Source organism: Carassius auratus, chromosome 34, assembly GCF_003368295.1.
Source record: "Carassius auratus strain Wakin chromosome 34, ASM336829v1, whole genome shotgun sequence".
NCBI lineage: Eukaryota > Metazoa > Chordata > Actinopteri > Cypriniformes > Cyprinidae > Carassius > Carassius auratus.
Window position 1 is genome coordinate 13,622,082 of NC_039276.1, and position 17,368 is coordinate 13,639,449.

The 17,368-nt window shown below is 36.7% G+C and overlaps 1 protein-coding gene across 2 annotated transcripts in view; it reads right to left on the minus strand.

Annotated features, from left to right (window-relative positions):
- The window catches only part of LOC113053250 (glycosyltransferase-like domain-containing protein 1), a 41,238-nt gene that overhangs the window by 11,160 nt on the left and 12,710 nt on the right, over positions 1-17,368 (minus strand). For both annotated transcript variants that reach the window (XM_026218118.1, XM_026218117.1), the window contains exon 5: positions 16-111. In XM_026218118.1, the coding sequence (XP_026073903.1) occupies positions 16-111 (96 nt within the window). The remainder of the gene's footprint in view (positions 1-15; positions 112-17,368) is intronic.

The following is a 17,368-nucleotide window of genomic DNA, read 5'->3' on the forward strand; positions in this document are numbered from 1 at the left end:
GCTACAGTACGTTACCTTGGAGCTGATGTTTGATGATGGCTTTGAGTAGCCATAGCGTGGATATCATCACACCACACTGAATGCCTGAGACGTTTGTGTGCAGGGAGGAATCTGAGGACGAAAGGGAAAAAGCCCAATAAAACAACATAAGAGAAACTATGAAAAAAAAAAAAAAAACACGATGACGGTGAACACATTCCTAAATTTTTCTCTAACCTTTCTGTAATAAAAAAACAACATAAGGAGCAAATAATTCATAGGCAACACCAGTTGGGATATAACATGTTTGAACAATATAATCAAAGAAGGTATCTAAAACCACATTTAAAAAAAGGGGCCTCATGTGGCATTTCTCTCTCCCCGGTCTTAAAATATGTCGAGCACACAACCGGACTGATGGATTCTGTAACCACGACGATTATTACAAGTTAAAGAAGTTAAAACAAGTCACAATTTCACGTAATTCACTGCCAAAAGCAATCCATAAAATGCAGAAAGCACTTTCTCGGTTCTCTGCGACTGCACAGCCCATGTGCTGCCTCCACGGCACCACGAGTCCTAATTGTAGGTTTGGTGATGGACCAAAGCCAATTAGCTGCTTGAGAGCAAGATTCCCCCATGCTTACTGACGCGCTATTATTTTTTGCAGTGGAGCAGAAGCGAAGGAACTGCTAAAATTTTAAATAACCTATCTTGTACTCTTTTAAGCGAGCATTAAAAAAACGACAGATATATGGCACTTTCTTTAGTATGGTACGAATTCATTTAAAAAATATAAAAGCAGTTCAAGATAACTGACCAAAAATTAACAAGCAGATCATTAACTCCAAACACAAGGTTGCTGATGCAAGCTTCCATTAAAGAAATGTAATTTTTTTTTTAAATTGTAATTTTTTTAAACAAATAATTTTACATTCCCACTCTGTAACAAGGTATATGTGAAGAAATATAATATCATAAAATAAAAAAATAGCAGTTTATTAAACTGACTTGAATAAATTGGATGTCATAAGTGGCACTTATACTTGTATTTCGGGGAGCCAAAGTCTTTGTGGTGTAGGGAAGCAGTACAACATGACGAACTACTAACCAATTTAGCACGACTTCCCACAGTATGTTTATAATATAGGTGGATCCTTCCAAGTGCTGGAGAACTCATCGACTTCAAAACAAAGGGGCTTGTAAAGGCAGCCGAGTGTAAAGAGGGTTTTTTCTCAGAGTTACGTACAGATGGCCGCCTTGACTCACCACAATGTTGGGTGTATTTCTACCTCCCACTTTTTCCGAAAGTTCTTTATCTTCTCAACTGTGTTAAGAGTGTTTCTGGGTACAGTTCACCAGTGTGCATCTGTTTGTGCATTTTGATCGCACTTTCATCTAGATGAAAACAAGTTCGGGAAGCGTTAGTCAAATACAGATAGGTAAATTGCGGTTTGAATGGAAGAACCTTCAAAGAAAGCTGTTAAAGCCACAAAATAAACGTCCACAGAGTATTTGCTGTTCACTCTTTTGAAGTTGTCATTTCAGACGCAATGCTCTAATCCCTTACCCATTTCAGTAAATATGCATTCAGCAGCAATCAATGGCCATCCAAATATGAAACACCCAAATATGCCATTACTATTCTCTAAACGTCCCTGAGAAAGACAGAGTATCAATGAGAGCAGTCACTCGGCAGTTCACCTCCATTAGATTAGCCATTGATAAAAGTGCCAGGGAAGAGTTTCGCAATGGATGAATTAACTAACAGATGTGGACAGGAGAGCCAGGCTACATAAAGCTGCACTGAAGAGATGACAAGAAGGTGGTTGCGGCAAGGTATGAGCGATGGAGCTGCCTCGCAAGCTGGGAGGAAAATTTCATTTCGAGGGCCATTTTGAAAATTACACGAGGAGCTTTTGACTAGGCAATAAAAACACAGCCGTGTCCTCCAACAGGAGAGAGAGAATGCCACCAATTAGCTTATTTATGAATCAGGCGCAATTTCAGTGATGACTTTTACCTTGCAGTTGATTAAATGTGAAAGGATGGTTGGGGAAAAGAGGGAGGAAAGAAAATCAAAGTCAAAAATCATTTCATCTAATTTCCTTTATTGGCAATAATCACAAGCGGTCTCTTCTTTTCCCAGGCTAATGAAAAATTCCATTGATCTTGAGGTTGGCCGTTGCAATGGCTCAGAAGTGGAGAGAGCTACATGTGAGACATGCAAACTTTCTCCAGCAGTTCGGGCAGTTCTTCTGGGAGGCTCAGGACAGCTTAAAGGAACTGGGTTCATTACAACTTAAGCGAAACAGGCAACATTTGCTCCATAACAAAACAAAAAAAAATTGAGCTGGGATAACAATGAGGTACTTACAATCGAAGTAAACAATGCCAAGCAAAGTGTAAAATTAGCTTAAAAAAAAACAACAAAAAAAACATCTATTATTTTATTTATAGAATGGTTCAAACTGTAATTTTTATTTGTTGATTATGACAAATATTTGACCCACTGAGTGCACTATATGGGAGCTTTCTCTTTAAGAGGGCAAGTTTGAGCAGCTACCTTAGTTACCATGACTAGTGTCTTCACTGCCATTGTCAACATGACTATAAAAATTGACAGTTAACACATAACTTAACACAGATGATTTTTACTAACCATTTATATTGTATTTGTCCCATATTAACATGTATTCTACAGTTAACGCATTTAAATAATTTTATTTACCAAAAATTTGGTTAAATACTTTGATAATGTTACAAATCATCATATTGGAAATATTTCAGATTTTTTTCAACAAAAAAGATTGGAGTAATGGCTCCTGTAAATTCAGAATCACATCTCAATAACGAAGTACATTTTTTACTCTATTCAAAGAAAAAGAAAATGCATTGCTGATCAAATAAATGCAGCCATGATGAGCATAGGAGGCAGGCACAGATAAATGAAAACAAAGATCTTAACCACCCCAAACTTTTAAATGTTACTGTAAAATATTTAAATACAATGGTTATAAACGGTGTATGCTAACAACTCCATTTATTATGCCGTAACCATTATTTTATTTTTTTCTTAAAGTTGAAATAATTTTCTGTGGAAACAGACATTATGGCAGAAATGCTTAACTTGTATTGAACCTGAAACATCCCTAATAACATTCTCTGCCCACTGAACCAAAGCTACTGATCACGCAAAGGTTTAATGTAGCCAAGTGTGTCGTTTTGAAACCACCGTCGCCAGCATTAGTCTCATCAGTTTGCCCTGTAGGGTGGCTTGACAGAGGTCCAGTATGATGGGCACAGGAGACCGGAAGAGAGCCTCTGAGATGTGGACAGAGAAGGTCATTACTGCACATTAACATCTATGTTCATTATTACCAACTGACCTCATAGTCAAACGCCAAACTTCCAGCCCTAACTGTGACACACATCCTGGACTTCAGTCTACTCTACATGACATTGAGAATGAAAATATCAAACCTCAGATGGTGATGGAATGAGGATTCCAAATTTTAATGACAAAGACTTACATTAGTTGTACATGCAGTACAACTAAAGTAGGTCACAGGACATAACCAAACAGACGGCTAGTAGAGGTTTCCAGCGACACTACAGCTTTGCCCCATTTCCATTTAACACAGATGCTGGATATGATTGTATCGGGTTGTGGAATGCGTTTAGCGATGACAGACTTTCCGTATTATGTAATGTGCATATGGCTTACCAAATCTGACATAGAATGGGCAGATTTTGACACAACTGCACAAGCAATGACATCTGTCATGTGAAACAGAAACATAACAGCCTGATCACTGTGATACAAGCACAAAAACTTCTTTTGTAGCAGGATGTTAGATGTTAACAATGGCAATGTACAACCCATTCTCACTCCAAAGGCGTCAAAAACCGAAGCATGGTCAAGCGCCCCTAGCGTCACTTTTATGACGCCAAATGTGCCTCTCGGCGTCGAATATCGAAGCACTACGACCTTCATTGCTTTCAATGGGAAACTTTTGGCGTCAGAATTTGACACGAGGACATGAGATGTTTATCGCTATGAAATCACGTCCAAGAAGTCTCATTCAGAACACATCGCGATACTTGCTATCAGTTCCACAGTTTGGGTGAGTAGTCCTATATACGCTCTTTTAATGCCTTTTATAAAATGTATTCTGTCTTATTTATTAATCAAATTAGTGCCATATGTTTAATCGCTGTATTATATCGGTCATCCGCGGCTGTCTTTGAGTTTCATTGCGTTTAAATAAATGAACACAGCTGCTAATTAGTCTGATTAAACTCTATCTGTCACGTGACGTGCCATAGACCTTCGATCCGTTTTATATTATTATTAATTTCAGGATTAATGATGTAAGTTGTATTTGTAGTAAAATCATGGTAATCACGACACTTACAATAGTAATAAATGAAATGTGAAGTTAAAACACAGTAAACAGGACATTAGTAACTGTAACTGTAGTTTTACTATGGTATATTAATAATCAATACAACAATACAATAATCACCAAACCAGCTATGTTTGTATCACTGTAATGTTAGTGTTTTTATGTGCTTTTATATGACAGATATCACAGTAATCATATGTTCTGTACCATGCTTTTAATACCTTTTAATGTAAATCCAAAAAAAAAAAAAAATGCAATTAAAAATAAATAATAAAACATGCATTTTTCCATCTTGCAGTTCTTTCATATCAGTTTATATATATATATATATATATATATATATATATATATATATATATATATATATATATATATATATATATATATATATTATATCTAAATATTTTGCTCACAGATCATTATTAACATTCTGTATATAATTCAATTTTATTTACTCTCCCCTTTTTATTATTTTTATTTTTATTTTTAGCTGAAAAGACATTAAGGCAGTCAGCCCAGTGTTGTTTCTGGAGAGGGATTCCTTCAGAAATGGAGAAGACAGAAAGCTGCGGAGGCAGATATATGCAGCAGTAAGTCTGTGATAGTTTGTCTCTTTTATCAAACATTCCTGCTGTTATAATTTGTACAGCATTTGTTGTTTCTTAAACTGTTGCACTGTCCAAATACCCACACTTGCCATCTTTGCACTTGACCACTTGATTACTTATTTGAAGTCTTTCCTGTATTTGGCCTAGTGTTCGAGTGAGCATGATGACCACAAGTGTGTGTCGAACTTTTCATGACCTGATGACTGTGTTTCCCAATCCTGATCCTGGAGAACCCCAGCACTGCACGGTTTTGGTGTCTCTCTTATCTGCCTTGGAGTCTTCACTGATGAGCTGATGAGTTGAATCAGGTGTGTTTGATCAGGGAGACATCTCAAATGTGCAGTGTTGGGGTTCTCCAGGACCAGGATTGGGAGCCACTGCCTTATGGGACACTTATGTGTTTACAGAGATTTTTAATAACTAATTATCAATATTTCACTGTTACTGTACATTGGACAGCTTCCCATGACCTCTTGTGAGATCTCGGCAAAAAGTCTGACGATTTATTCCAAAACATGATGCATGATGGGATACACTAAGCTTTGTATAGCGCTCCGGAGCAGTATTGGAGAGGTTTAGTGTGTGTTAAGGACGCTGTGCTTTGGCATTATTAAGACCGGGGACAGTCTTGTTCACACACTGTCACGTACACACACTCTCAAGTGGACAAGACTGCAAGTGTGGGTATCTGGACAGGGTCAAAGTCTTAAAAATGATCCCTAAACACATCACAGTCTTAATAATCCAGTTTAACACTTGTATGATATTGTACAAGCCCCAGGACAGCCTCATCTGACACTATCAAAAGAATTCATATGACTATAGCTTGCTATTAATTACTTGCTTTCAATAATGGATGCATTTAACTTTTAATTATACAGCATCTTTACAGAGGTGTAATGTACAAGTTGCACGTAATTAATAATATTTCCTTCTTTCTGTCTTACAGGATTTTTTGCAGATAATCCTAATGCTGTTCTTCTTTTTCAGGTCTAAAATATCAAGCTCAACAACTCACTCAAGAGCCAACCCTCACAAACCTTCCTAAAAACTAAAAGAGCTATTACTGAGTCTCAGCGAATCTTGCCATGATCAGCTCTTCCCAGGTACATTTGTTTAGAATATTTTTTTTAATCAACATTTACTCCTCAAATGCTCTGGTCTGAATCTTACTTTAAATTAACTTAATTATGTTTAATGAGCAATATTATTTGCACACAGAGTAAGTAGAGATTATCTTGTTTCACAGAAGAGAAGGAAGACCAAGGATATGATTTGCTCAGGATGAGGAATGAAGATGGCCATCTTGTGCTCAAACAAACAGAAGTCCACTGGTATGTGTGTGTTGAAGCAATGCTGTGTTATACAACATTTTATGATGATCTCTCACAGAACTGGTCATGTCAGCCTTGATTTCTTTTTTTACTATTACAATTACAGCATGTTAGCAAAGTGTGACTGGACATTTTTAATATTATGTTTTTAAAAACACACCACCTGTTTTAAAAGTAGACAAGTATCATGAAATTGGTTTAGTTGATATAAACACCAATGTACATTATTTCATTGTTTTCTAAATGTTATGTTATAAATTGTGAATTGATAGTGGATTGGTTTGAAGCCAGGCCTTACACTGCACAGACTAAAACACATTTGTGAGAGAAGTCAGGAACTTTGGAGAAAGATTCTAGAGGAAGAAAACACATTTACTGCAACAACAGATGAATTCTAGAGTCTCTGAGAACTACACATGCTAATGCAGTCTCATGAGCAAGACCTTTGCCTCTGTAACTTTTTCTTAATTCTTTAATTTTTATTGCAGTATTTTAATTTGTACAGATGATCTCATCAGCCAAATGAGGGGTTTTGACCAAGTGATGCTCTTGAAAGGAGTGAAAGAAGAGGATGTGCTAAATTCTCTTCAGAGAAAAAGCTTCTCAAAAGGTCTCAAACCAGCTTGAAGAATGGTAAGTGTACAGTACTACAAGGGTCATAGTTGCTCACACTGCTAAAATCACACAGAACATAAGCTGAGCTCTCTGTCCATTAAACAACTTCATCTGGATTGTTTGTTTCATTTTGACCAGGTCTGGGATCTTAGGACTGAGAGATCCTCTGGCTGAGGACAAGCTACACCACATCAGTGCTGGACATCAACCACAAACTGTTTCCAGACACGAGAGAAGAAGAACACGATGGGGAGATGAAACCAGTTTAGATGTGATGATGGGAATCATTATTTTCTGGAACAGTATCTCATGTCTTATATGTATCACATGATCTGTATCACAGTTGACTGGATGGGACTGTGTGACTTTTAAGGACATTTCATCACTCATCTGTGTGAACTGATTTATATATGAGGTTAATGTATTTTTGATGATAATTATTTTCATTGAATCTTATTCGTCTTGATGCTACTTTATCAACTTTATAGTCTATGCTTCAATAAAATGAAAATGGTGAATATTGTGTTCTGAAGATTCTTGTTAAATACATAATTTTACTAGGTAGGCTCATATGTGTTTATTTTAGACTTGGAAAAACTACATATTAATTATTGGGATTATTTTTTTATTTAAGACATAAACATTTTTGATCGGATTAATAACATCTGGGACATCAGTACACCAGAAAGTATTTTTTTTATATTTTAGTAACAAATATGCACATTTTTTAGTGAAATAAAGGGAGTTACGAGATTAACTATTCTGCATTACAAGATGGTGCCATGGGCTTTATTGTTACAAACACTTGAGGGATAACTGAGAATGTAGCAGGAATGATCAACGTGGATCTTGTACTGCATTAAAACCAAGAGCACACACATGATGTCCAGCACCTGAGGAGCAAGATACGGGGGTGAGGAGGACATTTTTACACTGATTTTTGCTAATTAGTTATATATATATATATATATATATATATATATATATATATATATAAATTAATATTCTTAGCACTGCATGAATTTGTCCTTGTGTAATAGTGAAGTATCACAATGTGTATACACTGTCCTTGATTACTGCTTTACAGTGGGGAATAGATAAAGGCAAGTTGTTGCAGGTTCATCCATTATATTTCTTGCCATATACTTCAAAAATCAAATAAATAATCTATTATTTTCATTATTAAATCATTTCTTTCTAATTTTTCAATGTTTCATCAGATGGCCTCACAATGTCCTGTCAAAAGGTATAATAGCAATGATGTAAGAATTAGAAAACAGAGGACTGTGAAAACTGTCAGATATAAATGTGACTCAGCTCAGTTTGTTGTCCATGATGAGTAGAATACATATATGTAGGTTTTACTGCCCTTCTACCCCCAGGGGCCCAGTAGCACCCCCCGGAAGAGCCCAAAACTGTACATTTCAAATGGCTGTAAATCAGAGTCCAATTAACATATCAAAGAGAAAATGGGCAGGATTATTACTTATGCTATGCTGATAAAATAATGTTGAGCTCAGTTTTCAGAAATAAATGGAAAGCTGACATAAAGGCATTTTAAATATTGCTCACTGTAAAATACCACATTTCACCCTGCCTCTCAAATATATCACAGATGTTTGCACAATAAACATATTTAGATATCCAGTTTTCCTTAAAATAAATAATTTATTTCGTTTCGTTAATAAAAAGTTTTAAACTACATTACCCACAAGCCTCCGTCGTTCTATCTATGCAAAGGCAACACTAGGGGGCTGTTTTTTGTAGTTCATTGAAGTTATGCTTAGGGTTAGGATTAGGATCTCGCTAAAGATGTCATTTTTGTCAAGATAGAAACACTTCATTGTTGACTTAATATATTACTAATGTGATGATAGCAGCAAAACATACTTTTTTACATGATGCGCTGTTTAATATGGGTTAAAAGATAGTCCAACCACAGACTGTCCTGAAAATTCATAGCCAATGACATCAAAGCTGAGCAGCAGCGACACACTTCCTTATCCATGTATGACCGACGTCTTTCGTTTTTCGGCTGAAGGGATAGATTCGGTTAACAATAGATTAAGCTTACTACTTATTAGATTCGGTTTTATTAACGTCTTCACCTTCCTCCGTTGTTCAGCTTGACAAACATTGGGCAATATTGATGTGCACATGCCCAGCAGTCGCAGTTGTATCCAACAGACAGATTCCTCTATAATAAATATAAGACACATTTTTAAGATTTATATATTTTTTTTTTTTTTTGACCAAAGACAAATATATTTACTAATCAAATGACGTGCTTCTAAACTTTACATTGTATATTACATTGTGTTTTAAAGTTAAAATTGTTCACATTTGTGTTTCTGTGATTTACCATTCTCTACCATTTGAACTCTAGGAATAAAAACTGAAATTATAAATGAATGAATGAATGAACAAATAAATACATAAAGCATAATAAACATGCATATTTTTGTAAGGATCTTCCATTATTTATTTATATGTCAAACTCATTTAAAGACAACATGCCCAAATTACTACACTGCATCCTCTGTCACCAAGCTAGTTTTTGCCACCATAAAGAATAAAAAGGCAGTTATGTTGTAAACATTAACTATTTTCAGTATGCAAATGAAAATGCTTTTATTAAAAAACAAAACAGTAAATACAGTATGTCTTTCAGAGAACACTGGAAAAAGTGTTGTGACCAAAATGTTATACAACACAATGTAAATGTTTCAAACTCACAAAAAAACACCATGAAGACATGCATGTCAAGTGAGCAATATATTTTTTAATATGGAGCGCTATTTTTAACTATTGTTTTCATCACTGGTTCTGTAATGTATTCATTATGAGCTTATAATTAAAACAAAGTTACATCTTCTGCAAAAATCAAACCACTGCAAAGTCTAATCACTGATCCAGGGACCATTTCTGTGTGTGTGGGTGATAAAGAGTAAACGAGGTGAGTCCTTGTGCATGATGGAGCTACAGCGTTATCCTCAAACAATCCTGTAAGACAGAAAGGAAGAAAATATTAAATTACATTCAACTTATACATTACACTGTGTTTTGTTTAGACCATAAAAGCAGCCTCTGTAAAAACTTGAGAGTGTGTGTACGTGACAGTGTGTGAACGAGACTGTCCACGGTCTTAATAATGCCAAAGCACAGCGTCCTTAACACACACTAAACCTCTCCAATACTGCTCCGGAGCGCTATACAAAGCTTAGTGTATCCCATCATGCATCATGTTTTGGAATAAATCGTCAGACTTTTTGCCGAGATCTCACAAGAGGTCATGGGAAGCTGTCCAATGTACAGTAACAGTGAAATATTGATAATTAGTTATTAAAAATCTCTGTAAACACATAAGTGTCCCATAAGGCAGTGGCTCCCAATCCTGGTCCTGGAGAACCCCAACACTGCACATTTGAGATGTCTCCCTGATCAAACACACCTGATTCAACTCATCAGCTCATCAGTGAAGACTCCAAGGCAGATAAGAGAGACACCAAAACCGTGCAGTGCTGGGGTTCTCCAGGATCAGGATTGGGAAACACAGTCATCAGGTCATGAAAAGTTCGACACACACTTGTGGTCATCATGCTCACTCGAACACTAGGCCAAATACAGGAAAGACTTCAAATAAGTAATCAAGTGGTCAAGTGCAAAGATGGCAAGTGTGGGTATTTGGACAGTGCAACAGTTTAAGAAACAACAAATGCTGTACAAATTTTAACAGCAGGAATGTTTGATAAAAGAGACAAACTATCACAGACTTACTGCTGCATATATCTGCCTCCGCAGCTTTCTGTCTTCTCCATTTCTGAAGGAATCCCTCTCCAGAAACAACACTGGGCTGACTGCCTTTATGTCTTTTCAGCTAAAAATAAAAATAAAAATAATAAAATGGGGAGAGTAAATAAAATTGAATTATATAAAGAATGTTAATAATGATCTGTGAGCAAAATATTTAGATATAATAAATATATATAAATGTATATATAAATATAAACTGATATGAATGAACTGCAAAATGGAAAAATACATGTTTTTTTATTTATTTTTAATTTGATTTTTTTTTGGGGGGGGATTTACATTAAAAGGTATTAAAAGCATGGTACAGAACATATGATTACTGTGATATCTGTCATATAAAAGCACATAAAAACACTAACATTACAGTGATACAAACATAGCTGGTTTGGTGATTATTGTATTGTTGTATTGATTATTAATATACCATAGTAAAACTACAATTACAGTTACTAATGTCCTGTTTACTGTGTTTTAACTTCACATTTCATTTATTACTATTGTAAGTGTCGTGATTACCATGATTTTACTACAAATACAACTTACATCATTAATCCTGAAATTAATAATAATATAAAACTGTTCGAAGGTCTATGACACGTCACGTGACAGATAGAGTTTAATCAGACTAATTAGCAGCTGTGTTCATTTATTTAAACGCAATGAAACTCAAAGACAGCCGCGGATGACCGATATAATACAGCGATTAAACATATGGCACTAATTTGATTAATAAATAAGACAGAATACATTTTATAAAAGGCATTAAAAGAGCGTATATAGGACTACTCACCCAAACTGTGGAACTGATAGCAAGTATCGCGATGTGTTCTGAATGAGACTTCTTGAACGTGATTTCATAGCGATAAACATCTCATGTCCTCGTGTCAAATTCTGACGCCAAAAGTTTCCCATTGAAAGCAATGAAGGTCGTAGTGCTTCGATATTCGACGCCGAGAGGCACATTTGGCGTCATAAAAGTGACGCTAGGGGCGCTTGACCATGCTTCGGTTTTTGACGCCTTTGGAGTGAGAATGGGTTGCAATGTAAGGACTGTTTTACTCTAAACAAAGATAAATGTTTCTTTAAAGGAAGATAGAAAACAGAAATTAGTTTAGAAACTGATAATAGAAAGCTATAAAAAATTGTGTAAAGGAGCTGTTCTACAGAGCGAAAGGCAAAAATCTCCAGTTCTGTTTCAATTACATCAATTTACATGTGGCTTGATGTCAGGTTTCTACAACTGTCTATAATTTGCTTACATGTTCTCTTTTTTTGTTGTCAACACTCTTGATGAAGCTGAACAGGTGTAAGCATGAACGAAAACATCATGTATGTAGTGAACTCGGGTCTTTGTTTTTTCAGATAATGCTCAAATTTGGGGCATTTTTGTATTTGTAAGTAATGTATTTATCTTGACAAAACCCTCAGGTTGCTCCTGCACACTAAAGGACTACATCAGGGAAAACATCCCTATCTATAAAAATTCTGTAATATTTTTTTCCATCCCTGTATGACTGAAGTTCTTCTGTGAAACAGACAAGAAGAAATCTCCCAGTATTTTTCCCCACGTTTATCAAAAGTCACACTCTGATACCATGTTGTTCACACAACCAACACTTTTCAAAATCTCTTATTTTATGTATCACAGAAGGGACTAAGTCATACTTTTGAAACACACTATAGTGAGAAATTTCTGACATAATTTTTAGTTTTGGGCGGACTATCCCTTTAAAGGCACAATTTGAAGATGTATTCACCACAGTAGTCAGCCATTAGCGTTAATGCTGCTTATTCAAAATAAAGCAGTAGTACCGAATTTCTTCTTATAGGGTGTTCCAAATCAGCATGTATGAGACAGTAAAGATCTGCACCCTTTAGCTTCTTGAGTATTCACTTCAAGTGCTCTGTAAGTGCTTTTGAAGTGAGCAGGGTGCATTGATGCTCACTTTTGGAGGCTATAAAATGTATACCTAGTTAAATACTTGATTAGATATTCCCCCTCGCCAAGACCCGGCAATCAAAGAAGGCACATATTTCCTTGTGCTTTATAAATACCTGCATGTCCTGATTACATCATGGCAAAACCTATGGCCTTAAGCCAGCTGCTTGGGACAAATCTCTGAACCCAGGGGCTTTATCCTTGATTCATTCCTATTTATCGCGGTTCGCTCCTAGCACTTGAAAGCGCCATATGGACTCAATTGTGGTTCGTTCCTGGCACATGTGATCTGGAGATCAGACGCATGCCATACGTTTGGGCTTTACTTTTGGATTATTTTCACAGGGCACATTCTGAGGAGTCCTCGTGCCACAAGGATGGAGATCCCTTTTGAAAATGTCCTCCGAGCACGAGGTGGTGGAATCCGATGTCAAAGAACAAATGAGAAAAGGTGCCCGCCAGATGTTTCACCGACAAGATTAAACGCTCAGCGGTTTGATTAAGAAAGCCCATCTCCTCTTTAACCCATCCTGCCTACATTAAGGCTTTAACAACAATCAAAAAAGAGAGCGCTACAGGATGAGTAGTAAGGCGCATGAGGATTTGGAGATCGGGTGCCAAGTGATGAGTTTCTGACCGCTGGTGGCCACCAACTATGAGTACGGCGATAATCAAGGTCCCTGCGGGAACCTGAGCAAATATGAAAAGCAGAATTAGCAGAAGCTCAACATCAGCAGATACATCACGGCTATGACACAAAACCAGCTTTTATTACTTATACTTGTTTATAAAACAAGCTTGCATTGGGCCAACAGCAAATTTTCCAATACACTGGAATGGTTTCCTCAGCCATCCAGAAATAAAATCCACAACTCAGTGTTTTACACACATTTTTACAAAAACACACCCACACGGTTCAATTAAATAATGTAACCCACACAACTATGAAGCCGTGGCACTGGTTTATGCAACAAGGTAATTGGCATCTTTGATGCGACTTTATTATTTCGATATGGGACCAAGGCGCATCATTTTCACTGTGCTGTTCCCTTTGAACCGTTCGGAGACAATCTCTACAGCAGGATATCCTGCCATCTGCTTCAGTAACAGAATCACTCCACCAGTCAGTCATTGGCGGCAGGTCTCGGTACAGAGAGTCACATCCATGCCTTTGAACTGCTTTTTAAAAAGCAGCCAAATACCCTCTTTTCCCCACCAACTTTGAAAAGTAACTTCAGTTATCTGTGCTGAGTTAAATGGGCTAATGAAAACCTGGTCCTCCTGACAACAAGAGTCTACGAGAGATTCCGGTGATGGATTTTCCCCTCGATGAGCTTGATAGCACTGTGGTCCCCATCTTAGGAAAAACTGTCATTGTTTTAGATCACAGCATTGGGATCAATACAGTGCTGGCCATCAATCGTTGTGCTCTGATCGGGGTGCGTGGGACTTTATGCAAACATCTGATGCCAGTTAAGTGCTATGGAAACCAAATTCACTCTTCTGCCAGAGCAAAGAACAATGGAAATCAGTGAAGCATTTCATATGAGTCCTTGCAGGAGTGTCTTTGTGATGTGGCGGCTCCGTTGGACTGAAGCTCTTGAAAGGACACCTGATTGTCATGTGACTTTATGCAAACATACCCAGTTGGCCTGTTGTGTTTTAATACAAAGACTAGCCTTTGATAGGGGCCACCAGAGTTGTGGATTTCGGTGATTGATGATGTGGTATGGTCTCGCTCAGCTGGGCTCCTGCTCACTAAGGTCAATCATGATTGAATTACGGCTATACGCAAAAAGCCAATTAATAAGTGAGGTTTCATTAAGTTGATCCAAAGGACACTGTGAGGTAATAGAAGCCTGTTAAAGAGAGATTTCTTTGGATTATGTTACATTCAAGGAGAGATTACAAAAGATGTTTTCATTCTGAGGTTACTTTTACCTTGTTTATTTTTCTCCATCAGTCTCCTCTAAATGGGGATGGTGACTGCGGGCTAACCTTGTACTTTATTTACTTTAAAGGGAGTTTCCTTTTGCTAACCTTTATGGGCTATCCTCTAGTGCATATACATACTATATAAGTATTCTTGACCTCTTGCAGTCTGTCTTTTGTTTTCCACAGCATCTATAGTGAATATGGGATGGCAGTGCATTTTCATATATACATTATACAATTTTTTTATGTTTGTTTTGGCAGAAAGAGAACAAAAGAGTGAATGAAATAAGAAATATGCATCACATAGGAGCCCACCTGCGAGATATTTCAAATCAAATACTCTGCTTCTTCTCTTGTCTGTCTCTGGGAATATTTTTAAATTCTTAAAAAGGCTTGGACAAAGTTGGTTGCTGAGAAAAGAACCCAGGGCATGTTGACGGATGGCTGGCCATGCATATAATCGTTTCCTTACACTCTGTGAGTTTGCTTTGGAAGGGGCGAATTACCATCTGAAAATGAGCTGAGAAACACTGTAGGCGAGAGCCCTGCGTCATCAGTGTCAGCTTACTTACAGCATCTCTTACCCATGATATAGACACACACACTCACATAGTGTGGACCAACATTACTAATGTCATCTTAACCCACATTTTAAACACAAGGCAAATTTGTCATCCAACAAAGCGTAGGTGCATGTCCATCACCTCATAGAAATGAAACGCACAACAAACACACACGCAGAAACACGAACACTAAAATACAGAGGAAGGAGTCAGTAAAACTGTCCAATGATTGTGCTGTTTGAGATATATTTAGCGCCTGGTAAGTGAATAAAACAGGTTAGTTAGGCTTAGGGCATTAAACTCTTCATCAGTGCAGTACTTTTCCATTTACTGTACATTTCTAAATTCTATTTCCCATAAAAATGAAGAGCTACGTTATCAATATAGGTGCATTTCAAAAAGACGCAGCAAAGTGCACACAGCTGTTTTAGTGATGAAGAACACTGAAACGTGACCTCAGTGGAGTAGGCTGGTCTGGCTCTTTTAAATCACAAAAAACAAACTTGAAAACACAAAGCGGCTGGATATTTCTTTTAAGTGTGCATTGAAAATCTTGATTTTGTCAACCAAAAATCTACTGACTAATGCGAAAAAGTCATGCATCAGAGCGATAATGCAAAACATGCCGCACTCAGACCTCGGAGATAAACAATTTAGATTGAAAGAGCACAGATAAGACCAAAAAATAAATGGACTGCAAGCATATTAAAAAGAAATATATACTGCTAATATGTGACATGGCATTTTTATGCTGAGCTTACACATTTCATACAAACATGAAATTCAAATTCCAATGATTATATTAGATTTTATAATGTGCGTTATATAAGCACAATTTTATTTATCATTTTAATATATAATTATATTTTACAAATATATTTATTGTGTATATATATATATATATATATATATATATATATATATATATATATATATATATATATATGTTTGTATAATGAAAGCTACTATAATTTATCATTTATTCATATGATAATTTTGCAACCAATCTACAACTATTCACATTTTTCTAAATCAATAGCTACGTGTACATCAAAATGACAAAGACCGCTTTACAGCTAAAGGGGGGCTATGAAATGCTATGTACTACATGCTTACGGTCTCTCTAATCTTTAAACCAGCACACATAAGCCATCCCGAGAATGCCTTGAATCAAAATGAATTAACAATATTGTTCCACTCGTTTCGGGTTCTGCTTGCTGTTCGTTAGGATTCTAATAAGAAGCAGACCCCTCCGTGGAGTTGCTTCTAGCCGACTTATTCTTGACATTGCTTTGGAACGGGGCTATGAAAAAAGCACCACCCGTGCTTGCTGATCCAAGACGACAGTTCGAGAGGCAAATTCTGAAGCCAATCTAGACTGCACAAGTCAAAATGAAGTACACAGCACAGTGAGATTTTAAAGCTGTAGGTGGAAAGAGTAGTAGTGTGCTCAGAGACCCAAAAATCAATTCAGGGACTGACAACTGAGACCGCAAGGACATCAGATTGGTCTCAGTGTACTGCATTTTAAATATTTACTTTTAGTTGTTTTTGTCTTCTAAACAAGCAATTTTTTTAAAAAAGAGATTTTATTTTAAATGTTATTTATTTCATGATAACTAACTAAAATGCAATGAATAATTAATGGTCACAGTGTGAAAAGTTAGTACACTGTAGCTACAGTTGCTAGCCAAATGAGCAAAAAGGTTTCTGAAAATGATTTTTGGAAACATGGTGGATTTTAATAACCTGGTTAATAAAACTATTTGGATTTCCTTTTTTATTCGCAGATCACATGCCTTGAGTACAAATCCTCACTAATTGCATCATCGGTTTCTCACCCACACAAAAATCAAACACAAATACCTACATCATCTACAGTCAAACAGACTATAACACAGAGAGATCACTTCCTGTCCCAGTGGGCATGTTGTGTATGTTCATGCATCTATGCCCGAGCACGAGCACGAGCACGTATCTGTAGCTGGAGTGTGTCAAGTGATCCACACAGGACATTAAAGCTGTCTATTCTAATCACTTTCTTACACAACTTTGCCTACTCGCCATTAACCACGCTTGCATACACGATCAGCTTTTGGGGGCAGATTAAGACTGAACTCGCTAGCACTTTTTTTAATCAGTGGAGGAGTGATCCCTAGAAGACTGTGGTGAG